Source organism: Mus caroli, chromosome 16, assembly GCF_900094665.2.
Source record: "Mus caroli chromosome 16, CAROLI_EIJ_v1.1, whole genome shotgun sequence".
Lineage (NCBI taxonomy): Eukaryota > Metazoa > Chordata > Mammalia > Rodentia > Muridae > Mus > Mus caroli.
In genome coordinates, this window is record NC_034585.1 from 56377727 (window position 1) to 56405133 (window position 27407).

A 27407-nucleotide genomic window follows, 5' to 3' on the forward strand; every position below is an offset into this window, starting at 1 on the left:
GCAAAAAATAAAAAAAATTACTAGCTATGTATTTGAAAATGTCTAATTCTGAAGCAAAGCAAAACAAAATAGGAACACAGGCATTCACATTCATTTGTGAAGTAGCTTAGTGCTACTTGCTGTCACAAGAACACTCTGATTTGTCACACTGGGAATGTATGGTCCAAACATCTCAAAATGTGTGTGTGTTTCTTAAAAGAAAATATCCCATGAGGGCATGCCAAGAGATTTACAATCTTCCTAGGTGGAAATTATCTCACTTTTATTTGTCGTAATGGTGTCATATTTATGTCATATATGGATAAGTGTTTTTGTGCTCATAATACAGCCAATGATGTTACAATTTCATCTGAGTTTCTGAAAAAGAATTAAGGAACAAGAACTTGATATACCTGTTCATCAATTATATTTGCCTACTCTCTTAACAAAACGTGCAGTGTTCCTTTTTTGTACTTTATTTATTTTAGAGTCTTACTATGGCCTAGAGGCTGTCTTCAAATTCAGCATCCTTCTGCTTCTGCCTCCCAAGTGGGATTACAAAGCTGTGTTGCCACACAATTCATTTTTTGTCCTGTACATTTTGTGTATTATAGTTGTATCACAAGATTGTATAACGTAGAATTTTAGCAAATAATATCCTATATCTTAAATTGCTTGATCTACATTTTTATAACTCATTTTATGTACTTATTTAATGTGTGTATTTGATGTTTATATGTGTATTTATGAATACATGCCACAGTGACTATGTTGAGGTTAAAAGACCTTACTGATTTCTTACTGAAACTGATTTCTGAATATAGCAATGTGCTTTATATCTTCATGTCATTTTAGCAAGTTATCCTGAGAATGAATTTATTTGCAAGTCTTATTTTATATCCTGTAATCTAGTGGTTCTCAGCCCTCCTAATTCTGTAACCATTTGATACAGTTCCTCATATTGTGGTGACCTCCCATCCATAAAATAATTTTCATTTTTAACTCATTACTGTAATTTTGCTACTGTTATGAATAGTAGTGTAAACTTCCGATATTCAGGATATCTGATATGCAAGATCTGTGAAAAGTTTATTCAACCTCCAAGGGGTTGTGACTCACAAGTTGAGAACTGTTACTTTAATTAGAAAGCATTTTACAGAAAGAAAGAAAGAAAGAAAGAAAGAAAGAAAGAAAGAAAGAAAGAAAGAAAGAAAGAAAGAAAGGAAGGAGAAAGGAAGAAAGGAAAAAAGAAAGGAAGAAAGAAAGAGGAAAATAAAAAAGAGAATCTAGATTAAAAGTCTATTGCTTATTAAATTATATTTTGATTTAACAAAATTATAAATTTCATCTAGGTGCTAGTCACTATATATCAGGGGTTGAGAATTCGTAAGTTTGCTTTATTTGTAACTACAAAGTGCAAATTATTTAGGCTTGCTATGAGAGCATCCTCAGAGACTTCTTTAAAATACCTTTGTTTTTCTCAGAAATACATCCTTTAGCCTGTTTATTGTTCTCTTATGTTGCCTGCTCTGGCTGGCTCCCTAGTGACACTGTAGAGAAAGATGGTGGGATCTGGAAGAAGTGGAAGATGAGGGCAAGTCACAGCAGATTTAATGACAGGAATACTACAGGTGTCCCTGAGCAGATTAGGTCTCTCAGGATGGGCTTTGCTTAAATAAGAGTGAGCGGTTATAAAAACCTAAGCCTGGTCTCTCAGCTTCGTCTCTGCCATGTTCAGTCTTCCACACAATTTGTTCAGCACTCTTGTGTGTGTACCCACTATGTGATGCTAAATGCACTGTTGTGAGTAGCATGAGGCAAGTAGATGTAGTTGTTCAATTACATCTCCAGATCTCTGATCTAAAATATATTTTTTCAATAAAATACTGGTTCTGTGCATTTTTGTTATGGTTATATATAACTTGACTACACACAGCATTTTATTTTACTTTTCACAGTTCATTGGATATTTTCTTTATTTAATTTTCAAATGTTATCCACTTTCCTGGTTTTCCTCCCTCCCAGAGACACCCTATCACATTCTCTCTCCACCTGCTTCAATGAGGATGTTCCTCCATCCACCCATGACTCCTACTTCCTGGCCCTTCATTCCCCTACACTGGGGCATCTATCAAGCCTTCACAGGACGAAGGACCTCTCCTTCCATTGATGCATTACAAGGCCATCCTCTTGTACATATGCAGCTGGAGCCATGTGTTCTCCTCTGTTGATGGCTTAGTCCCTGGGAGTTCTGCAGGATCTGGTTGGTTGATAATGTTGTTCTTCCTATGGGGTTTCAAACCCCTTCAACTCCTTCAGTCCTTTCTCTAAGTCCTTCATTGTGGACCCTGTGATAAGTCTAATGGTTGGCTGTCAGCATTTGCCTCTGTGTTTGTCAGGCTCTGGCATAGGCTCTCAGGAGATATTCATATCAGGCTCCTTTCAGGATGCACTTCTTGGTATCCACAATAGTGTCTGGGTTTGGTAACTGTATATGGGATGAATCTCCAGGTGGGACAGTCTCTGGGTGGCCTTTCCTTTATTCTCCGCCCTACACTTTATCTTCATATTTGCTTATGTGAGTATTTTGTTTTCCTTCTAAGAAGGACTGACGCACCTACACTTTGGTCTTCCTTCTTACTGAGCTTCATGTGGTCTGTGAATTGTATCCTGGTTATTTGGAGCTTTTGGACTAGTATCCACTTATCAGTGAGTAATTACCATGTGTTTTCTTTTGTGATTGGGTTACTTCACTCAGGATGATATTTTCTAGTTCTATCCATTTGCCTAAGAATTTCAGGAATTCATNGTTTTTAATAGCTGACTAGTACTCTATTGTGTAAATGTACCATATTTTTTGTATCCATTCTTCTGTTGAAGGATATCTGAGTTCTTTCCAGCTCCTGCTATTATAAATAAGGGTGCTAAGAACATAGTGGAGCATGTGTCCTTATTACATGTTGGAGCATCTTCTCAGTATATGCCCAGGAGTAGTATTGCTGGGTCCTCAGGTAGTACTATGTCTAATTTTCTGAAGAACCAACCAAACAGATTTCCAGAGTGGTTGTACCAGCTTGTAATCCCACCAGCAATGGAGGAGTGTTACTCTTTCTCCACATCCTCACCAGCATCTGCTGTCACCTGAGTTTTTCATCTTACCATCCTGACTGGTGTGAGGTGGAATCTCAGGGTTGTTTTGATTTGCATTTCCCTGATGATTAAGGATGTTGAACATTTTTTCAGGTGCTTCTCTGCCATTCGGTATTCCTCAGGTGAGAATTCTTTGTTTGGTTCTGAACCCCATTTTTCAGAGGGTTATTTGGTTCTATGGAGTCTATCTTCTTGAATTCTTTGTGTATATATTGTATATTAGCCTACTGTCAGATGNAGGATTGGTAAAGATCTTTTCCCAATCTGTTGGTTGCCATTTTGTCCTATTGATAGTGTTGGGGGATCAAGTCTCTGTATATACTAATAATCTATACTTTTTATTTTAACAAAGAGTATTTCTAGTGTTCAATTGTAAGTGTAGCAATAGTGTGGGAGCTAATAATTCATGATTGAATAATTTTCTTATAGTTAAGAATTGCTACTCACTGGTACTGTTTCAAAGGAATGTCTTAATGGTTAATGTCATAACTCGGGACTAAATTGGCTATAAATTCTGATTTGCCCATCATTTATCAGCATGATGTTGATATCAATTTTTCTTATGTTGTCTCAGGTCCCATACCAGGAAATTACAAAGCACTATTGCATTGGATGCTATAGTGTTCAGAACATAGCCGGATGCCAGCACACTGCTGCACCCTTCCTAAAGTTCACTTAAACTCCAAAGTCCAGGTTCTCTTCTGAAATATTTCCTTAATTACCATCAACAAAACATTAAGGCAGGTAAGAACTCAACTAAAGAAGCCAATGTCCATTTAATGTTTGAAGGCAGTGTGAGTCATAGACTATAGGTACAGAAAATATATGAGAATTGTTTAATGGCTTTATGATTTATAACATCTCTAAGTTTTTAAGGTCATTTTCATTTAAAGTATAATTCTTCCTTCAAACTCCTGTCTCATGAAAAGAGCTGATAGGATTTTAATATCAAGTCAATCTGGGTAGAGATACAGTTATGGGGACCATGAAACATGTGATTCTACTCATTTTTGTCTTTGATTTTTTTATAACAAACGATTTTTGGAAGAAGTTCACATACCTGGACTCACTAAGCCAGCTGTAATATCTGCATCTAGCCCACCTTTTCACATAAACTAATAGTTATTTGTACATCTCTACTTTCTAATATTTCCTCTGGGCATTCTGTTAAGGTAAAACACGGCTTTATGATGCCCTTTCCAATCAACACAGGACTATTTGTTTCAGGGTAGTAATTAGCTTCCTGCTTAATTTGTCACACTTAATTTGAAATTAGACTATTAGAGACTGGTTGTGTGGTTTGCATCTGGCTGAGGCAGTAGCCCCTGGCAGGCATGAATTATCACTCTCCATTTTTATTCCTGTGCCGATGATTTTAGTTCCTAAACCTGATGACTGACACTTATAGATATGAAAAATCAAAGTGAAAATAAGCTACAGTTAAGAATTCAACAGCTCAGATCAATGGAAAAAACAGTTTTTATAACTATGTACACTGAAGTTAAATCTTAAGGGCTGGAAAAAAAAATTACTGAGAGCTCAGAGAGAGTTCTCTGTATAAACAACCAGTATTCCATATGGCTGCATATAAATCACTATCAAAACTGTGCATCTTGCTGCAATGCCAGGTAAATTTGTTCCCAATTGGGAACTATGTTTCTCAAAAGCTTTCTCATTAAAAGAACATTCCAGAATAAGTTCCTCCCTCAGCCAAATATCCTCTTTGATATTCAGAATTCTGTATCCAGCATGGCTTATACTTGACAAAAGACCAACTGATATTGTTACTAAGACCTTGACTTATATGTGCAAAATTATCTTCTAAATAGCACAAGCATGGCTCTGCATTTTCCTAATCATCCCCTGACTCTGGTATACATTTTGACTCTAAAAATAAGGACACAAGGGTGGGGCTTTTCCGTGACCCTGTTAGAGACAGATGATTAGGGTTTGCTCTTCTCAGTGGTACACTGTAATGATTCCTAGGTTGTTAATCCTAAGAGGGCTTATGGAGGACTGTTCCATATTCCATACTTCTTCCCCACTCCCTTGTCTCCATATGGATATCTCCACCCACCCCTACCCCACTAGACCTCTAAACTCCCTGGGGCCTCCAGTTTCTTGAGGGTTAGGTGCATCTTCACTGACTGGACCCAGATTAGGCAGTCCTCTACTGTGTATGTGTTGGGGGCCTCATAGCAGTTGGTGTATGCTGCCTGTTTGGTGATCCAGTGTCTGAGAGATCTCCAGGGTCCAGATTGGTTGAGACTGTTGGTCCTCCTACAAGGTCGCCCTCCTCCTCATGTCCTTTCAGCTTTTTCCTAGATGCATATTTTTATTTTTCCCCAAATGCCCAGGATTTTTCTTTTATTGGTTCTGCTTTTTTTTTAAATCACTAAGATTAAATGATGGGGACTTGGACATGGGGTAAATGACCAAATAGCCTTTTAAAAACAATTGTACAACCTTTGTCCTTATGCACATTTTCTGTAAAGCCTAAAATTATCAGATAAGCTCTTTACAGTTAAAACCTGTATGGATTGCTAAAATAGAATTTCAGGATATGGGACCTTTTAACTAAAATTTTTAATATTTATTTAACCTTCTAAATGTGTATGTCTATGTGCATTTATGTGCTTATGTGTGAGAATATCTACAGAGGATGTTAGGTTGCCTGGGGATAGATTTAAAGATGATGGTGAAACTCCTGATGTGGGTGCTGGGAACTGAACAGGATCACGGGATCAGTGTGGGCTCATAACTCTGGAACCATTCTAGCTCCACTACTGAGCTCTGGCAGGCCATGTGAGACTGTCACTCTTCTTTATTCTTTTTTCCTCCTTTAAGTTTTAGTACATATCTAACGTTATAAACTTTTGGTATTTTTTTTTCTTTTGAATGAAGCTGGTTTTACTTGTTGTATGCCCACTAGCACTGACCAGCATTTTCTAAATGCTTAGTTGTTTTTGCTTTCTTTTGTTTTGTTTTTAGATTTAATGACCTTTATTTTGATGTTAACATATTCTATTTTCTTCCTTTTTAAAATTTATTTCTTCACCTTATACCCCTTTTCCAGTCACCCCCCCCCAGGTTTAATTGTAAGGCATCATGCAACTCATAGGTAGCATAAATCATATCCAATCTTTTCTACTTTCCTGTATTCTGCCAATGACGTAAATCAGCCTTAAATTTCCAAAGGAATTCGGCTTTTACATCAATCGACGTTTGGTAAAATTTTCAGCTTCATACAAATTTGTCTACTTTTAACTTCTATATGCTTTAATTGATAACTGAGTTTTGCTAGAAAATAAAATTATTTTGTACACATCTTCAAATATATGCATTTAATGATCATATTGTTGTCTGAGTGTTAATTTATACCGCCTATTTTTGTGCTTTTTTTCTATTTATCTTCATTGTGTTCTCTCTTCTTCCTCATTGTTGATTATACTTCGCAAGTGACTTGATTTAATTTTTGTCTGTGTTTCTTTTGTTTGAGTTGTATGCCTTTTCTTGTTTCTTTTGAAAGAGGAGAGCATGACAGAGTCCTTGGAGCTAGAACTGTAGGTAGTAGTGAGCCTCCTGAGGTGGGTGCTGAAAACCGAGCTCCAATGTTGTGTGTGACAAGCTCTGCTAACTACTAAGCCTTTTCTCCAGTCTATGTATGTACCTTCTTCGTGGGGGTGTAAGGAAGCTTTACATATTTATTTTTAGACTATTTATGCTTTAAATTTTCATTAGACCAGGATTTTTCTATTTGTATATACGATTGAATTTAAATATTAAAAGACTTCATGCAGAGTTTATTGGATATAGGAATGGTCATTCTATTATCTGACGTAAAATATTCACTTTGCAGGTAAAGACTCTGCAGTCCAGGGAGATTAGATAACTTGCCTGAATTTACACAGCTGCATAGTGACACTTCTGGGATTAACTCAAGGGTTGATCACATTTTGACCAGCTGTTTCCTGATTCTACATATAGCTAAACGACTGGGAGTATCCACAGAAAATATAATGACATTATGAGTTATAAATCCATGAGTATGCAGATGGTAAATAGCAGACAAAATTCTGTACACAGGATATTAAAGTTAGAACCCTAGAGATTCATTCCTAAAAGCAAATGAACAATGATCTCTCCTATCTCGTCACAAGGCATTCCTGCTTAGGTTACACAAAAGGAACACAGGACCATCTGCATTCTGCAGGATGATGGATCTATTAACCAAGTGCTTGTTATGGCATATTTGGTGAGCACATTGTGCCAAAGGGGCAAGTATGTTGTAATAAAGCACTTTTTGGTTTGACTTTGAGTATGATATAAATTCTGTGTATGTATGTGACATGTTTATATAAAAGCACATGTAAAGTATTTACCCACATTCTCACTTAATTCATCAATTTATTTAGCAACTATTTGATACATATATTTTATGTGGCAGGTTCTGTTAGGATTTGGGGTCTAAATAATTATTGACAATATTTAGAAAGGATTGACATATAACCAAAACATTCTTTTAAAGTAATACAATGGAGTAAATAAAAAGAGATATAAACATCTAGATGTGCTAGTACAGTTCTCTATTCCCAGTGTTCAGGATGTGGAAGAGAGAAGATCACTAAAAGTTTGAGCTTGTCAGGACTACATAGAATTTCAGGCAAGCTATTATATTTTATAGGTAGATGTTTAAAAAACTACACCTTCTTAGAATTGGGAACAAAACACCCAGGGAAGGAGTTACAGAGACAAAGTTCGTAGCTGTGATGAAAGGATGGACCATTTAGAGACTGCNGTATCCAGGGATCCATCCCATAATCAGCTTCTAAACGCTGACACCATTGCATACACTAGCAAGATTTTGCTGAAAGGACCCAAATATAGCTGTCTCTTGTGAGACGATGCCGGGGCCTAGCAAACACAGGAGTGGATGTTCACAGTCAGCTATTGGATGTATCACAGGGCTCCCAATGGAGAAGCTAGAGAAAGTACCCAAGGAGCTAAAGGGATCTGCAACCCTATTGTTGGAACAACATGATGTACTAACCAGAACCCCGGAGCTCTTGTCTCTAGCTGCATATGTATCGAAAGATGGCCTAGTCGGCCATCAATGGAAAGAGAGGCCCATTGGACTTGCAAACTTTATATGCCCCAATATAGGGGAATGCCAGGGCCAAAAGAATGGGAATGGGTGGGTAGGGAAGTGGGGGGCGCTATGGGGGACTTTTGGGATAGCATTGGAAATGTAATTGAGGAAAATATGTAATAAAAATATTAAAAATCAAAAAAAAACTAAAAGTGATGCAGGTTAGATTGTGAAGGATGTTGCAAGAGTTTCAGAGAAATAACAGTAATCCTATAACTTCAAGAAACATTGCCACACACAAGAAAACATTTCAACTATGACATAACTGTGTCACTAATTTTCTTATGGTTTTATATATATATGTAGGCATCAATTGCCATGCAATTCAGAAGTCGGTATATATAAGGCTTTCAGATCTCTTAATCATAATATTGTAAATGTTATTTGCATCCAGTAAACATGTCATCCCATCTTAGAGATAAAAATAAAATGTCCTTATTTCTTGTTGACTTTTTAAGATATGTAGGCTACATTCAGTCCTGCTTTGGTTCATTATTTTCCTTACTACACCCTGTGTGTGGCAATGTTTCTTGAAGTTATAGGATTACTGTTATTTCTCTGAAACTCTTGCAACATCCTTCACAATCTAACCTGCATCACTTTTAGTTTTTTTTTTTTTTTTTGATTTTTAATATTTTTATTACATGGTTTTATGTAATTTTTAAAAATAATATGGAGTCCTCAAGAAGACATTGTTTAAAGCTGTAGAAGTGAAGCCTGAATTACACTGAGGATCCCAAGATGTTAGAAATTTCAGAGCCCTTGGATATAAGAGCTGTGTGCAGATTTCTGAACGAATGTGATAGAACAATGTAATGTATATCTCAGGCAGCAATGCCAGAAGGACAAAACCATCTAAGGCCTTGGACAGCAGACATGGAACTACATGATACTGAGTTTTCCCAACTGGGTTTCAGTCCTGCTTTGGTTCATTATTTTCCTTACTACACCCTGCTTCTCTTTTGGAATGGTACTATATATCCAGTGCCATTGTGTGTTTGAAGTATATAATATATTTTTAAATTTACAAGGTAGTAAATTAAGAGATTATATTTAGTCTCAGAAGAGACTTGGATTTTTTTATTGGTTATTTTATTTATTTACATTTCAAATGTTATCTCCCTTCCTGGTTTTCCCTTCACAAACACCTATCCCATCTTCCTCCCTGCTGCTTCTATGAGGTTGCTCCCCCACTCACCCACTCACTCCTGCCTCACCATGCTAGCATTCCCCTGTCTTGGGGCATTGAACCTCCACAGGAGAGAGTTGAAATTTTTAAACAGTTTTTAGACTGTAAAAGAAACTTTGGAAGTTGGATTAAAATCACTTTATGATATGATATGTCCTTGAGGCCATGGTGGGGCAGGGAGTGGAATACAGAGGCTTGAATGAGAATTGAACCTATAGGTATTTGGATGTTGTATTTTCAGTCAGTAAACCTGGTTAGAAAGTGTTAGGATGTCTGGCCCTGCCCAGTTGGAAGAAGTGAGTCACTGTGTAGAAGGTTTGAGGTTTCAAAAAACTCATATCATTCTCAATATGTTCTATGTTTCCTGCTTATGGATCAAGAAATAACTCTCAGCTAATGTTCTAGGTGCCTGCCAACACGCCTTACAGACTCTGCCATTATAGAGCATATGTGTCAGAAACCATAAGCCCAATTAAACTCTTACTTTTAGAAGGTGCTTTGGTCATAAAGTTTTGTCACAGCAATGGAAAAGTAGCCACGGCAGACCTAAATAATCCATTTATACCATCCCATCTAAATCTCTGAGAACACTGTAGAAGAGAGAACAGGAAGTATGTAAGAACCAACAATAGACAAAAGGTCTGTGAAATGACCATTGCTAAAAGACACGGTGGTCATCGAAAACTTGGACTCAGCAGTTGCAGGTACTTGCTCTGGAATTGAGTAAGACTTGTCACCAATCAGTCAGGTGCTCCCCTAGCCCTCCACCTTGCTATGGCACTAATGGCTAAAAAAAAAGGTAATTGATAAGACACTGTCAATAAGACAAAAAGGCCACCAACAGATTGGGAAAGGATTTTTACCAATCCTAAATCTGATAGGAGACTAATATCCAATATATACAAAGAACTCAAGAAGCTGGACTCCAGAAATTCAAATAACTCTATTAAAAAATGGGATACAGAGCTAAACAAAGAATTCTCACCTGAGGAATACCGAATGGCTGAAAAGCACCTGAAAAAATGTTCAATGACCTTAATCATCAGAGAAATGAAAATCAAAACAACCTTGAGATTCCACCTCACACAAGTCAGAATGGCTAAGATCAAAAAATTCAGGTGACAGCAGATGCTGGGGAGAATGTGGAGAAAGTAGAACCCTCCTCCATTGCTGGTGGGATTGCAAGCTTGTACAACCACTCTGGAAATCAGTCTGGCGGTTCCTCAGAAAATTTGGCATAGTACTACTGGAAGATCCAGCAATACCTCTCCTGGGCATATATCCAGAAGATGTCCCAACCGGTAAGAAGGACACATACTCCACTATGTTCATAGCAGCCTTATTTATAATAGCCAGAAGCTGGAAAGAACCCAGATGTCCCTCAACAGAGGAATGGATATAAAAAATGTGGTACATTTACACACTGGAGTACTACACAACTATTAAAAACAATGGATTTCTGAAATTCTTAGGCAAATGGATAGATCTGGAGGATATTATCCTGAGTGAGGTAACCCAATCACAAAAGAACTCACATGATATGCATTCACTGATAAGTGGACATTAGCCCAGAAACTTAGAATACCCAAGATACAATTTGCAAAACCCATGAAAATCAAGATGAAGGAAGAACAAAGTGTGGATAATTCATTCCTCCATAGAATAGGGAACAAAATACACATGGAAGGAGTTACAGATCAAAGTTTGGAGCTGAGAAGAAAGGATGGACTATCCAGAGACTGCCCCACCCGGGAATCCATCCCATAATCAGCCACCAAATGCAGAGACTATTGCATATGCCAGAAAGATTTTGCTGACAGGACCCTGATATAGCTGTCTCTTGTGAGGCTATGCCAGTGCCTGGCAAATACAGAAGTGGATGCTTACAGTCATCTATTGGATGGAAAACAGGGCTGCCAATGGAGTAGCTAGAGAAAATACCCAAGGAGCTAAAGGGGTCTGCATCCCTATAGGAGCAACAACAATATGAACTAACCAGTACCCCCAGAGCTCGTGCCTCTAGCTGCATATGTAGCAGAAGATGGCCTAGTTGGCCATCATTGGAAAGAGAGGCCCCTTGGTTTGCAAGCTTTATATGCCTCAGTACAGGGGAACGCCAGGGCCAAGAAGCAGGAGTGGGTTGGTTGGGGAGCAGGGCAGGGGAGGGTATAGGGGACTTTCAAGGTAGCATTTGAAATGTAAATGAAGAAAATATCTAATAAAAAAATCGCTAAAAAAAAAAACCTAAAGAAAGGTAATTGCCTTCTGTTGTGAAACCACTGATGAGTCCCCCAAGGATCGCAAGGGTAGTATCCAACTCATGATTACTTATAGGCCCTTGTTAAATTCAGTGGGTCTCAAAAATTAGACATTAATATGAAAAAGGCAATAGTAGGAAAGAGTAGACTGTAGACAGGGGTGGGAGCTAGAAAATAGACAGTAGGCAGAGTGTAAATCCTATGTTAAATAAACATGCATCAAATTATCACAGAACAAATTGGTTAACTACAGCACATACAAACACACATATACTTTGTGTGTATATGTGTGTGTGTATGAGTGTGCTAGTTTTTGGAAGATATTTTACAGAACAATTATTTGAGGACTAGTCAGGCTGAGATGGAGTTTTAAAAATTAATACACAATAAGAATGAATGAAAATATCTCCAGTGACCTTACTATAATTATTCAAGGGCAAGGCCTTCTCTTCTACTTTAGAAGAAAGTTTGTTTAATATTTTATAAATAATCATACAGATAAACATTGACATCAACAGCTGAAATCTATGATGAGTCTGTCATAGCGTGAATTATACGACTGCCTTCCAATATTTGCTTGTTTTTAACCTTTCAGTATTAAAAACTTTACTCATGGCTCATAGAATAAATGTTTGGTTAAAAAATTATATTTTCTTTCATAAAATAGACAAATGAAATATACCACTATTTAATCATTATTAGTTTAAATAAATTTTAAAGACTGACATACTTAGTAATCTTTCAAGCACTCAGCATTTAAAATATATATTGAAATATATAATATAATATATATGTATATAATATATATAATATATATATATATATATATATATATATATTCCACGAGGCCATGGTGGAGCAGGGAATAGAATACAGAGGCTTGAATAAGAATGCAACCTATAGGTATTTAGATGTTTTATTATCATTAGGCAAATCTGGTTAGAAAGTGTGAGGATGTCTGACCCTTCCTAGTTGAAAGAAGAATATATATATATATATATATATATATATATATATATATTTATACACACACATACATACACACATATACACACATACACATATATACATATATACATATTTATACATATATATACATATATATACATTTGTATATATATTAGCTTAGTCGTTTGTTTATTACTTAATATGAACATTTGCTTTTAAATCTTAGAGAATAAAATGTTGTTAGCTCCTCTGTATTAGAGCACTGGTGCCATGTCTCAAACATGCATGTGTAGCACATGCTTGTGACCTAGTCCCAGATCATTTCATGCTGTCAAGAAGCATAAAAATAGAAAAGTTATAGTATTATTTGAGTGTGTGTCATGGTAAGTTGTACTGTGCCCTCAGTCTGTAAAGTGTTTAACGTTCGGCTTGAGTATCTTAAAAATCTTCATCTTTTTAGACATGTTTTATTTTATTTATTTATTTATTTTTAGGGGAAAAAGAGTTTATTTAGTTCACGGTTCCTGGTTACAGTCCATCATAGAAAAGAAGCCAAGGTGGCAGGAATTTAGACATGTTTTATAATGGAATGATGTACATTTAAGCCCTGGTATCCAGGAAAGGTTCAGTGTTCATCCATCTCACAAAACTGAGCAGAAAGTTCTTTCTGTCATACTCCCCTTTTCTCAGCCAAGATGTCTTTCAGTCCCTAGTGTTAGATTTTTGTTAACTGCTATACATACTTTAGTGTATAAACATATTGATCTCTAGAAGAAACGCCCACTTCCAAATTCCAAATCTACTTCCAAACTCCAGTGGGAGAGCCAGAGCCAGACATTATGCGAATGATTTCAATCAGAACTGTCATACACATGGTTTGTGTGTGTGTGTGTGTGTGTGTGTGTAGAGAGAGAGAGAGAGAGAGAGAGAGAGAGAGAGAGAGAGAGAGAGAAGAAGAAGCAGGATGAGGAAGAGAAAGAGGAACAGGAAGAGGAGGAGGAAGAGGAGGAGAAGAGGAGGAGGAGGAGAAGGAGGAGGAGGAGGAGTAGAAGAAGAAGAAGAAGAAGAAGAAGAAGAAGAAGAAGAAGAAGAAGAAGAAGAAGAAGAAGAAGAAGAAGAACTCTTCTTCAGTGCACTCTCTCTGCCTTCTGAGATCTCAGTTATTTCTTTGTTCTGCCATTATGGCTTCTAACCTTCCCTCTGAAACTGTAAACCTAATTAAACACTTACTTTTGTAAGTTGCTTTGGTCAAGGAACTTATTACAGCAACAAAAAGTACATAACATACTCACTCAATCATTTGCAAATTAATTACAGTTTCCAAGATGGAGTTCTCAAAGATTCCTAGAGCACCAGAGGCCTACTGGGTATTGGAAATGAAGCTGGGATTCTGAGACAGCCTTATTTCACTGAACTATAGAGTTGCTTCATTCATCCTGTGCCAGTAACTGTGGGATACCCTTAGGGTGGATTTAAGACCTAGAGAAATTCTTTTATTCTGCCTTCTAACCTTATATAGTTTGTATTTCTTAGCTCAAACTCCCTGAAACGCTCATAGTGGTTAAGGTGATTGTAGAAAAATGAATTGTACAATTTCTATGATTTTTGTATGTGAATTAAAATTCTTATACTTGCATCTACAACTGAATTGATCAATATAAAGGTGAATTTTAAACTTCCTGCTAATAATGTGAAGTTTTACCATTTGTATGTAGGGGTTCATTACCTGTATAGTAGAAGCCCTATGATAAAACAGGAGAAAAATAACAAGAGACAAGGAGCACTAAAGTTTCATTCCATTATGGCCCCTTGTCCTTGCTTTGTAAGCAAAGGGTACAATGCTTTTTGTTTTGTTTTGGTTTGGTTTTATTCACTGTGCAATAGAGACTACATAACTTGTACTGATTGCTTCAGAATCTTAAGGAAATGCTGATGAATATGCAACAGAAAAACTATTTGAACTAAAGATGCTATATGGAATTTTATGTTGATTAAAAAAATCAGTAATTGGCTTTTAAATGATATAATTGAAAGATATATGACAAGTCAACGAATATTGCACATAAATTATTTGATAGGGCTAAAATGTATATATGGATTCTTGAATAAATTAATGTGCTTTCAACATTATGATTATTTACCTCAAAATATTTCAAAGTATCACCTCAAATATTTCAGAAAATTAAACATGAAAGCACAGTAATCAACAATTATCAGAGATGAACTGGTTTTCAAAATCAATCAGTTTTGTAAATAGTTTAGTCATATAATCAAGGTGACTTTACTTTTTAAACTAAGATTTGCATTGGCATTGCTAGCAATTTTTCTAGGTTATAGCAGTACTTTATATTATGTGACTGTTAAAGAAAATTCAGACTACAATTCTATTCATTGATTTTCAATTTAGTTTGCTACCTATTACTATGGATCATTTTCATAGGACGTAACACATTTGGTTAACTAATCTTTACTGTTTTTCATTCTGTACAGACAAATGCAATGAAAATTACTAACATAGGAATAAAGGAATCAAAACAGCTGATGGTCTTATTATTTTAAATTAGAAAGATTTTATAGTTATTTTTCTTACAAGTATGCCAAAGCAGAAAACGTTGATAACCCTAAAAGCCAGGAGCTTTCAATAAAGTATAGAATTAACATGTTTCCTTAAGAGGAGAAGAAAGGATACCTATATTAGAAACTAGTTTGCTGTTGATTATAAATAACATTTGTTGTAAAGTCAGTAGGCACAGCACTGAGAAAATTAATGCAGGTGAAATCAGGCATTTGTCAAGGAATGAATACGCAATAGTATTTTCTTGTTACTTTCTAAACATTCGGCTTGAATTTAAGACTTTGCCCTTTAAGTGACCATTCTCTGCCATAGTCTTTTATATATTCACAGAAATTTCTCTTAGATTCACATGATAACGCAAGTTTCACGTGTCAAGATATTCTTTTTAGCTTCTCTGTCCAGCCACTTCTTCCAAAATGCTCAGTTTGCTCAGTTCTCCTTCACAGGGACTATAATAGTGACTATGCCAGCAGAGACACATTGAATTTCACTTTGTACTTGTATTGTGACAGTCCTAGGACACAGATCATCTGGATGAAATAACTATGAAATAAATATTTTCCCATTGATGAAATGTATAAATGAAAGACTAACTCACACCATCTTACTGCATTTGATACTATAGTTGTAATAGTTAGTTATAGGATGGTTCATTCTATGTATAATAACACACAATCTTTATCTTTCGATAGTATTTATTATATAGATGGGGAAAATATTATTTTAAAAAATTACAAGATCAGTACTCTAACTCTTGAACTGCAGAGCACTCAAATAGAAAAGAACAGTTCCTTTTCTTGGGGAATGGATCGCTAGTAGGGTATTCATGTTTTAGTGGATACTCCTGCCATCGTTTCCATATGGCTAGTGCCAAGTGGGCTCAAGGGAATAGTTATAGTTATAATAATAACACAGAGGGGACAAAAAGGGAATATAAAGTTAGAGAGAGACAGGTGGTTGTATCCAGGGTGGAGGTAGAAGGGACATACTAGGTAGTAGACAATATTGTACATTTGTATGAAATTTTTAAAAATAAAATATTTTTAAAAATGAACAGTCCTGTTCCAGTGAAATTATAGCATGTGTCAATGTTTTCATAACTATTCAGGACGAATGGCCCACTGTCTGTACTGGAGACTAGGAGCTGAGTCACTGACTATTTCGCAGGAAATTAATTTATAAGGTCAGAAGTCTCTTTCTGTATCAATTAATCAAAAGATGCTTGACATTAAAAACCATTAAGCTTGGAAACAGTGTGATGTTTTTGCAAGAGTAAAAATAAACTTTACAATTACAGATTGTAATATAATGTAACCGTTGGCAGGGCTATAACTTAATGATAAACTAGACTGACATTTCAGTTATCTTCACTAAAATAAAATATTCAGTGCACTTTTCCAGAGAGCAATACTTTTCCTGAGGAGACAAGGAAATTTTACGCTTTAATACAAGATGTCTGTAGCTTTAGACTCTAGACATTTGCTTAGGCTGTATGAACATGAAAAACACAGCCTACAGAAATGCTAGCATCTGGTCAGGTCATGGTTTTTTCCTATTCAAACAACAACAAACCTTATACTACTGTCTTCTAGAAAGTGTACTGTTAGGAAATACTTAAAGCTTTGATTTTTTTTTCTGTTCTTGATGGAATAGAATTGTGCCAGTTTTAGAGAGAAGTTTTAAAGAATGAGCGTGAAAAGACATCCAGCTATAAAGCACATTAAAGCGTGAGCATAAGGCATGATGCTCAGAGTGGGCCCAATTACGTTCTCCAGCAAGGCACTGAGGTTGATATTTTAAATAGGTGGTGTTCCCAAACTTCAGTGAACTATACTATAAATAAAAGGGAACACCTCAGGTTTTAAAACACATAGATCTGTTTCTATAGATTTAAGTCTATTTCAGTGCCAGTTAAATTAATTACAGCTGCCAGAGCAAAGAGGAAGAATTCACAATGAAAGGATGAGCTCCAGGCAGACTGCAGACTACACTTAACTGTCATCCAGCAGCGGTGATGGGGCTATTGAACACACATTTTGAGAAGGTAAAGAATTTGACAATTTGCCTCTGATAATAATTGATTTAATGTCCCTTTATCAACATCAGCAGAAGCAATGAAGTGCGTATCTTTCATTTTGAATGTGTTTGCACTTGTTAGAGTTTCTATAAACACAATTTGCTTCTTCTTGAATGCCAATGATGAATACTTTACTTTGCTAATTTCTATCTAAAAAATATCTTGTATTGAATTGTACATTTTATTGATTAATTGATTGACTGGTTGATTGATTTTTACCATGAGTTGAAAATTAAAAATAGCCAGGAGTGGTTCCACATGCCTTTAATCCCAGTACTTGGGAGGCAGAGACAGGTGAATTTCTGAGTTCGAGGCCAGCCTGGTCTACAGAGTGAGTTAGTTCCAGGACAGCCAGGGCTACACAGAGAAACCCTGCCTTGAAAAAACCAAAACCAAAAACAAAAAAAAACAACAAAAAAAGGAAATTAAAAATATTCTTTTTGTTGTTGGTTTCTTGATTTGCTTCCATAATGATACACTTTTATGGTACATTTAAGTAAGTAAGGTATGAAAAAAATGTTACATGTATACCTCTCATTGATTGGTCATACTAATTAATTAAAATTTGGACTTATCCAGAATACCAAACCCATATCTGACAATGTCACTAAAGCTAAGAACTTGAGACTACATATTTCATGGGTTCTGAAGAAAGGCATACTATGATTACTTTGTTAAAAGAACATAGCAAAAAAACAAACAAACAAACAAACAAAGAACATAGCAGTAAAATGAATCCAACGACATATTGATATAGTGAGAGAGCAAAGCCTTGTTCAGCTCTCATAAGAGGAGGTTCTTCTTGCATTAAGTGATAATTAACACAGAGATACACAGCCGGGTAATGTTTAAAGAATGAAAGAATGAGTAGTTGGCCTTAAATAGGATGTCTCTATTAAACCCTTCCCCTCTAGGCTTAGGAATCTATGTAGAAGAAGCAAAAATAGTGTAAAAGGTAGAGATGGTGGTTGACTCTAAAGCACTGATTCTCAACCTGTGAGTCAAGACTTTTTTGAGAGTCACACATCACATAACCTACATATCAGATTTACATTACAAATCACAACTAGCAATATTACAGTTATGACGTAGCAGCAAAGTAATTTTATGTTTGGGAGTCACTATAATATGAGGAACTGTATTAAAGGGTCTCAGCATTAGGAAGGTTGAGGATCACTGCTCTAAGAAGGCAATTGTGTCCTCCAGACACAGAAACAGCATGCACAAGGCCTGTATGAGTTCAAAGCAGGCAAAATTCCAGCATGAAGAGAAGTAGGCACAAATTCCCATTCATAACTTAGGAGCCAGTTGCAATCCATAGCTGCTCTAAAGTAGAAAATCATTTTCATCTAGGGATACAGTGTATCCACACTCCACACTCCATTGCAGGGCTTAGACACAGAAGTAGCTGACCAACACAAAACAGACCTCATGGATCATGAATTTTTGATTTTGGTTTTCTTTTTGTCATTAGGAACGAGAAAGTAATGGGGTTTTATGATTAGTGAGGAAAAGGAGAATACGGGAGTTATTGGGATGGGAAATAATATTCTCAAAATATGTTGTATTAAAATGTTTTACAGTAATATTTATTTAAAAAATTAAAAAGATATTTTGCAAGTTTTTAAAACAAGCAATTGCTAGATTCCTTTACAATTGCTTTACAATTTATTTATTCATCTAGAAGCAAAATATCCAGGAACTGTTTTCATAACTGTAGTTAAGTTTAATAGTTAATTTTGAGGAGAGACTTTACTTTTTTGTTTTCTTTTGAATTTTTGTATTTTTTTCTCTCTATGTAGTCGTATCTGTCCTGGAATGCATTCTGTAGACCAAATTGACCATATACTTGCCTCTGCCTTCCATGTGCTGGGATTAAAGGTGTGTGCCACTACCAACTGCTTTAGGAAGACCTTTTGAAAAACAAGTTTAATTATAAGCAACAGTAAACATTTAAGTGGTTTTCTAAATATTTCTTAAATATGATAAAATGGTTATTTTGTATAAGATAAACTATGGTAAATTTTATATAGTTTTATGCTTTAAATATTTATATTCTTGGTTTACAGAATTTATTTTCCAAATTATACAAAAATGTTCACATAAACAGCATTATTTTCTACTTTTTTGGTTTGTTTGTTTGTTTTCGAGACAGGGTTTCTGTGTGTAGCCCTGGCTCTCCTAGAACTCACTCTGTAGACCAGGCTAACCTCGAACTCAGAAATCTGCCTGCCTCTGCCTCCCAAATGCTGGGATAAAAGGCGTGCGCCACCACAGACCGACTTATTTTCTTATTCCTAGTATGATTTTGATGTTTCAGAGTATCTTTTCATAAATGGTTTATTTCTTAACTTAAAAAAATTCTTAGAAACACTCTCAGTATGTTCCCAAATTTTAAGTTAACACTAGTTGCTTTCATGAAAATTGTATTTCTGTGAAATATCTTTATTTTGTCAGTCCCTTTGACTTGGGTGTCTCGCTTGTTTCTTTTTATCTGGAAATTTCTCCCATGTTTATTTTGCCTAATTACATTAATTCTAGTCATTCCTTAGAGGACTTATATGTTATTTTCAGAAAGACCCACTTTTATACTCAAGCTTTCATTGTCCTGGGGTTCTCTTTAGTAAGACTTAAGGAGTACTAGTTAGATCCTGGTGAAACTTTTGGAACTAGACTTTAAGGATTATAAGTGATCGCTCAGTGTCATCTACAAAAGTAACACCTTCCTCACAAATATACCAAGTGAATTTCAAATGGGTGGCTAAAGCATAGCTTTCCATTTTAATATAATTTAATTATGTGTAACTTATAAAGATTATAAAGATTAAGGCACACTGTTTCACTATGTTTTTTTTAGAATAAAACTACCATATATTGCTAAATAATGCTCAAGGACTTGAAAGAGAATTCTCAGAGATACTTTAAATGGAGTGATGAAGAATTGCAGTTAAATTGGGTAAGCAACGGTGAGTCTTAAATTTTAGTTTTAGGACACTAATTTCTATGAACTCTTTTAAATTAGTGTTAACATTAGTTTTGACACCTTTGAGTTGAACACAGAAGTACTAACCCACAGATTATGTTATTTTACAATTGTCCATTCCCTAGAGTATTTGTAATTTCATGTAGGTGATACTTAAAAAGTAGAAAACAAATTATGTTATGTCTCAGTGTTAGAGAAGTAGACTGAATATACTTTTTAAATCTTAGAATGGAAGGTTGCTGCCCTTATGAAGGAAAATACATAAGCAGGCTTATAGAAATATATATTTAAAATAATATTTTAAAACATAATATTTTTATTTTAAAACAAAGAATGGTGATAGAACTAGTGCATTGTAATTTTGTTAGTTTGCAACAACAGAAGCCTTGGAAAGAATTAGCTAGCGCAGAGGATACAGAAGATTCTAATGTGCTTGTTACTGATGTCACATTCAGCAAGATTCTCCTCCTGCCAAAGGAGATTAAGAAAAGGAGTAAACAGGAATCCCATATGAACAACCATCAAGCAAGTTATTTGATGTGTAGCTATTTTCTTAATGAAGGAGAAAATTGCTGCATAAACATAAAGATTTGCACAATAATATTTGCCTTAACTTTTTTTATTAACGTCAGATCTAGATTTTATCAGCAAGACAATTTATGTAATATTTCACAGTAATTAAAATTTTACATTTACTACTTTTAGTATAAATTTAAAGTTTTATTGTGACATATTCATAGGTATAAGAATGTTTTCCTTCTTTTAATTGTTGCTCCCTCTCCTTGTATCCCCCTCCCAGAGTTCTTCCCCCATCACTCCTCCCCTCCCTCAGATAACCCTGGGGCATCCTGCTTAAATACATATAGTATGATAATATAAATGGAGTTGTCAGTATATGCACAGTGTGTGTGTGTGTGTGTGTAATTTATTACATCTATAGTATAATGCAGTATATTTGATTCTAAGATTATAGAAGTTCATTCAGTCTACTCTATCACAGAGACATAACAATAAAACTGTTTTACACTTTGTAAGTGAGACTGTTCATTAAAGGTATAATATCAGGGGCTAGTGGCTGATTGTTTGATGATCATGGGTCTTTTTCTTGCTACACATCCCAAGCTACATCACTCCCCCAAATTTTCCCCAATCTTTATTTCAAGGGTGTCATATGGTAGAATCATATCATACAGATAATTTTGGGCTTGCTTTGGGAAATTAACATCATGTTCTCAAGAGCTTTCCAAGATGTATGTAGCAATAGTTTGATCCTACTTAATGTTGACTAGCATGCCAATACAATAAGTATGCTCTGTTTCTTATAAGATTCATTGGATTATGTGTTAGGCTTCACCAGTGCCTGCCATGTGTGTGTGCTCAAGTGCAGCTGGAGAACGGAAACAAGCATCGGACTAACTGGAGCCAGGGCTCCATTTTGTTGTCAGCCTCCTAACATGGGTGATGGAAACAGAAACATGATCTCTTTGCATCATGCTTTTGTGTGTGTGTGTGTGCATGTGCATGTGTGTGTGTGTGTTTTCTGGAAAACACCAAGGAATATTAACCACAAAACTATATCTACATTCTGTATCATTTTGTTTTAAAGAATACTAAGTTTTGGTTAGTATTCTTATGAAGACCTAGTTTATACTAAGTAACACAAATGCTTTATGTTATGAGCTGAACTATTCTATTATTCTGTACTCAATAGATGAAATCTACCTTTGAGTTCCCAGTAGCATGACATATTTGGCAGTAAGTCTTTAATGAGTTATTAAGGAAGCCTAAGGTTACAATGGTGGTCATAATTCAATAACTGATGTCCATACACAAAGAGAATTTTTGAGGACTGGATACAAGACCGAAAGACCATATGGAGACATGGAAAAAGTTTGCCATTTTGAAAGGCTTACAAACCATTTCAAGTTGGAAGCAGTCTTTCTATTAACTTCCAGCCAATAGCAATGTGAAAGGGAAATTGCTGTGTAAGTCACAAAGTACAGGATGTTGGTTACAGCGGATACAGCAAATTAATAAAGCCTAGAAAGCTGGCTTTCTCTTTTATAATTTTCTGTTATGTGTGTTTGCCAATGCTATCAGTTGTAAAGCAGTCTATTGTATATCTATAGAATTTGTTATTGCTTCTTAAAAGATATTTTAAGAGTTTGTATTTTTTTGTTATCCCACTCTGTAAAATAATTATGTTGGAGGTGAAGTAAAGACAGCATATACCTAAAAATCCATGAGTGTTTATGCCTGACTACATAAGAATAAAATTTTGTAATCATATAATGATACCTTTAACTAAATTTATCATGTTTTACATCAGTTTAAATTGTTTTCATAATATCACATAAACAATAGTATTTGAATATGTATGTGTATGTATGTGTGTACACTTACCTCTGTTAGTGTGACTGCGTTTTCTTTAAAGGTGTATAATGCCATTGTTAAACACATTAGCTACAACTTTTAAAAATACAGATTAATTATAATTATAATAACTTGTTGCTATTTGTTTTATTTGACATGTAAAAAGGAGGGTAAACATAAGTGGGCTGATTGAATTTTAGCGCATTTAGCAACATTTTATTTATAGCTGCTTTCACTGGTAAAATTAAATATGCACTTATTAAGAAATATCAGTATCCTGTTGTATTAAAAATACAAACACTCATTACAGAGAAGCATTTTATCTTGCCAGCCATACTGCTTAGGATAAAAAAAATACAAAACCACCAAACCAAACCAAACCAAAACAACTACAACAACAACAACAACAACCAAAAAACAAAACCTCTTTTTCTCATCATGATAAGATATGAAAGCAAAGAAGTCATGTTTTCTATTGAATGAATATTTCAATAGAAATAATTACCAAATTAAATTAAACTAAGCTAGACCACACATGTTACACATAAAAGAGAACTGTGAGTCAATTTTGAGAGAATAGTAATGGTACTTACCATCTTGATCTGTGGTCACTGTAATAGCTGTGAATGGCTTGGGAGAGATGCTCAACTCAGAAACTCCATTCATGGCTTCTATTTCAAAGGTATAATTGACGTGAGACACAAAGTCCAGTACTACCACAGAATTGTTGATCAGTCCAGTGTGTCTTGGGATGAAGCGGAGTCCTCCACCACAGTCCTCACACTGGGTAGTGTCTAAGCCACATTTCTTACAGATTACACTGTATGTGAGATCTTTTCTCCCTCCTGTGTCACTGGGTGGGCTCCATTCCAAAATAAGGGCTGTTTCATTGATGTTAAAAGCCACATTTCTAGGGGCTGAAGGTGGTCCTAGAGAAAAGCAATTAGAAAATAAGTTGTATTTTCATAGAACAATGAAAGATGGTGGTGCAACATAGAAATTTTCATAAGTACATGCAGCTGATTTTTAATATTAATTGGTAGCCATTTTCTTATAGGAACTATAAAGGATCTGTTTAAATATCTAATGAAGCTTAAGGAGGAAACTTTAATGGTGAATACAGTACATTTCTTAATTTTTGAGTATTTAAACTTCAATATTTAATGTCAAAGTCCATATATCTTCAAGGAACACTTTCAAAGTTTGTTTGCTGTAAAATATGTAATGGGTTGAAATTGTAAATTATGAGATGTGCCCTTTAATATCCTCATTAATTATCTTACCATTTTCATAATTTGAAACTGTGGTATGTGTACTCATCAAATTGTGTACAGCATTCAGAACTTGTGTTCTCATTATTGAGTAGAAAAAAAAAACACCCATTCATTTTTTTGTCAAATACACAGAATATATTTTCCAGCTGTTGGGAATATATTGTCATTAATTTTGAATGGGCAGATCATTTAGAAATGTATTAGAAATGAAAATCAGAGGCAATAATTAGAAAATATCCCTAAAGAAGTCTTAGCCAATTCTATCTTCATTGTCATCAACACCTAAGTTAGGTTGCTCTCATGATGTGTGTAGTCATCTACATTTTGGTTTTCTATATATAGCATAACACATAGCACTCAGCAGCCTTTCATGGTATCATCTTGTAAAATTATGCCGTTAATCTTTTTTACTCATGTGAGTTTCTATTTCAGCTACTCTTCATTCACTGATAAAATATGAGCTGAAGGTCTGTCTCATCAAGGCCAGACTAGGTGTTAAGGGATATTTTAATGTCTTAGAATCGATGAGATATTGTCTATATAAAGATTCTCATGGTATATAAAATTCCATAAGAATATTTTTTATAAAATAGATGAAAGCCGGGCAGTGGTGGCGCATGCCTATAATCCCAGCACTTGGGAAGCAGAGGCAGGTAGATTTCTGACTTCGAGGCCAGCCTGGTCTACAGAGTGAGTTCCAGGACAGTCAGGACTGCACAGAAAAGTCCTGTTTCGAAAAACAAAACAAAACAAAAACCAAAAACAAAACATAAAACAAACAAACAAAACAAAAAAAGTTGAAAAATAGCTCATTATACAAATGCTGGAACAACCCACATTTTTCAGACAATTTAGAATTTTTAATTTAAAGAAATCTAAAGAGTCCTGAAATTTTCTTTTTTAAGAGAAACGGCTCAGTAGGTAGGAATTCTTCAATACTCTCTTAGGGCAGAAGTTCAAATTGTGATGTAGATATCTTTTGAATATCAACTTATGTTCATGTATTCATTAAATGAATGCTTTTTTTTTTTTTTAGTGGCTACTCTGTGGCTGATACTCTGGTAGATGTGGTAGATATTATTCCTGCATTGTTGCAGTTGACTTTTACTGGACAATCAAAAAAATAAATAAATAAAAAGCACACTTATGTTAGCAGATTCAAATGATGAAAATTACTATTTTAGAATGTTAAAGTGCATGAGCTGAGATAGAAACAATCAGAAGGGACTTAACTCTTGGTAACAACATAAGAAAACATTAGCAGTGATAAGAAACATGGTCAGAGTGATGAGAATATTAGAGGTCAGGAGTATGTAGTTTTAGTCAAGAAAATTCTTAAAAACAAGCAAATATGGAACAGACAGGGAGGCACCTGGATTAGAAGGCAGTTAGAGAATCCATGAACTGAGTTGCAAGGGGCAGCATGGAGCATTATAGATAACTCAAAATAGTTACATTATGTAGAACAGCTAGACAATTTTCTGTGTCTAACTGTTACAAAATGAAATTTGTAGAGGTGTGTGTGTGTGTATGTGCATGCATCTGTGTGTGTTCACTCATGTGTACATGTGGATAATTGTGTATAAATAAGTGGGGGTTAATTAAGGCATCCATATGCCACAGAGAATGGGTGGTGGTCAGAGGACAATCTTAAGTATCAATCTTTACCGTTTACCTTGTTTGAGACCTGGCCTTTTTGTTGTTTTTCTATTATACTAATCTGCTACATTTCTTCTTCTTTGGGGAGTTAGGACTAAAAAACGCTTGCTCCATGAACCCTGCTTTTACATGGGTTCTATAGGTCTGAACTCAAACCCTCAAAAAATGTACTTTTCTAAATACTGAACCATCTTCCCAGCCAGACTCAAAGGTTTTAATGTATGGAAGAGACATATTTTTAAAGAACATCACAGTACACTGTGGTGCATTATTTGAGGATGGGGCCATGGCAATAAAGTCTATTATATACTATTGATGAGCAAAATATAAGCAATAAATCACATGATACTGCATTGGCTTTGGGATATTGTCTCTCTCTTTTTTTTTTTTTTCATTTTTTTTAATTCGGTATTTTCTTCATTTACATTTCCAATGCTATCCCAAAAGTCCCCGATACCCTCCCCCCCCCTCCACTCCCCTACCCACCCACTCTCACTTCTTGGCCCTGTCGTTCCCCTGTTCTGACACATATAAAGTTTGCAAGACCAATGGGCTTTTCACTGATGGCCTACTAGGCCATCTTCTGATACATATGCAGCTAGAGACACGAACTCCGGGGGGTTCTGGTTAGTTCATATTGTTGTTCCACTTATAGGGTTGTAGATCCCTTTAGCTCCTTGGGTACTTTCTCTAGCTCCTCCATTGGGGGCCCTGTGATCCATAAAATAGCTGACTGTGAGCATCCACTTCTGCATTTACTAGGCCCCGGCATAGCCTCACAAGAGACAGCTATATCAGTGTCCTTTCAGCATAATCTTGCTAGTGTATGCAATGGTGTCAGCGTTTGGAGGCTGATTATGGGATGGATCCCCAGATATGGCAGTCTCTAGATGGTCCCTCCTTTCCTCTCAGCTCCAAACTTTGTCTCTGTAACTCCTTCCACCTCACACCAGTCAGAATGGCTAAGATCAAAAATTCAGGTGACAGCAGATGCTGGCAAGGATCTAGAGAAAGAGGAACATTCCTCCATTGTTGGTGGGATTGCAAGCTTGTACAACCACTCTGGAAATCAGTCTGGCAGTTCCTCAGAAAATTGGACATAGTACTAGTGGAGGATCCCACAATACCNCTCCTGGGCATATATCCAGAAGATGTTACAACTGGTAATAAGGACACATGCTCCACTATGTTCATAGCAGCCTTATTTATAATAGCCAGAAGCTGGAAAGAACCCAGATGCCCCTCAACAGAGGAATGGATACAGAAAATGTGGTACATTTACACAATGGAGTACTACTCAGCTATTAAAAAGAATGAATTTATGAAATTCCTAGGCAAATGGATGGACCTGGAGGGCATCATTCTGAGTGAGATAACTCAATCACAAAAGAACTCACATGATATGTACTCACTGAAAAGTGAATATTAGCCCAGAAACTTAGAATACTCAAGATATAAGATACAATTTGCAAAACACATGAAACTCAAGATGAACGAATACCAAAGTGTAGACACTCTGCCCCTTCTTAGAATTGGGAATAAAATACCCATAGGGTATTGTCTCTTATTTCCTTTTGTGCAGTTCTGATGTCAGTCATGTACAGGAAGGAATCTCCAGCCGCCAGTATTCCTATTACCAAACGCTAGACCTAAAAAGATGTTGGGAATTTTTATTAAAGAATGCTGAATGTATTACTTTATGTCATTTTATGTTTTTGTGGGCTTTCAGATAGGTATGCCTTCAGACAAGAAAAGATGGAGGAAATTATAAACAAACCCAGGATCAAATGTGC

At 35.6% G+C, this 27407-nt stretch overlaps 1 protein-coding gene across 2 annotated transcripts in view; it reads right to left on the minus strand.

The window, feature by feature from the left end:
• The window catches only part of Epha6 (EPH receptor A6), an 882350-nt gene that overhangs the window by 489796 nt on the left and 365147 nt on the right, over positions 1-27407 (minus strand). For both annotated transcript variants that reach the window (XM_021184474.2, XM_021184473.2), the window contains one exon: positions 23275-23610. In XM_021184474.2, coding sequence (XP_021040133.1) covers positions 23275-23610 — 336 coding nt within the window. The remainder of the gene's footprint in view (positions 1-23274; positions 23611-27407) is intronic.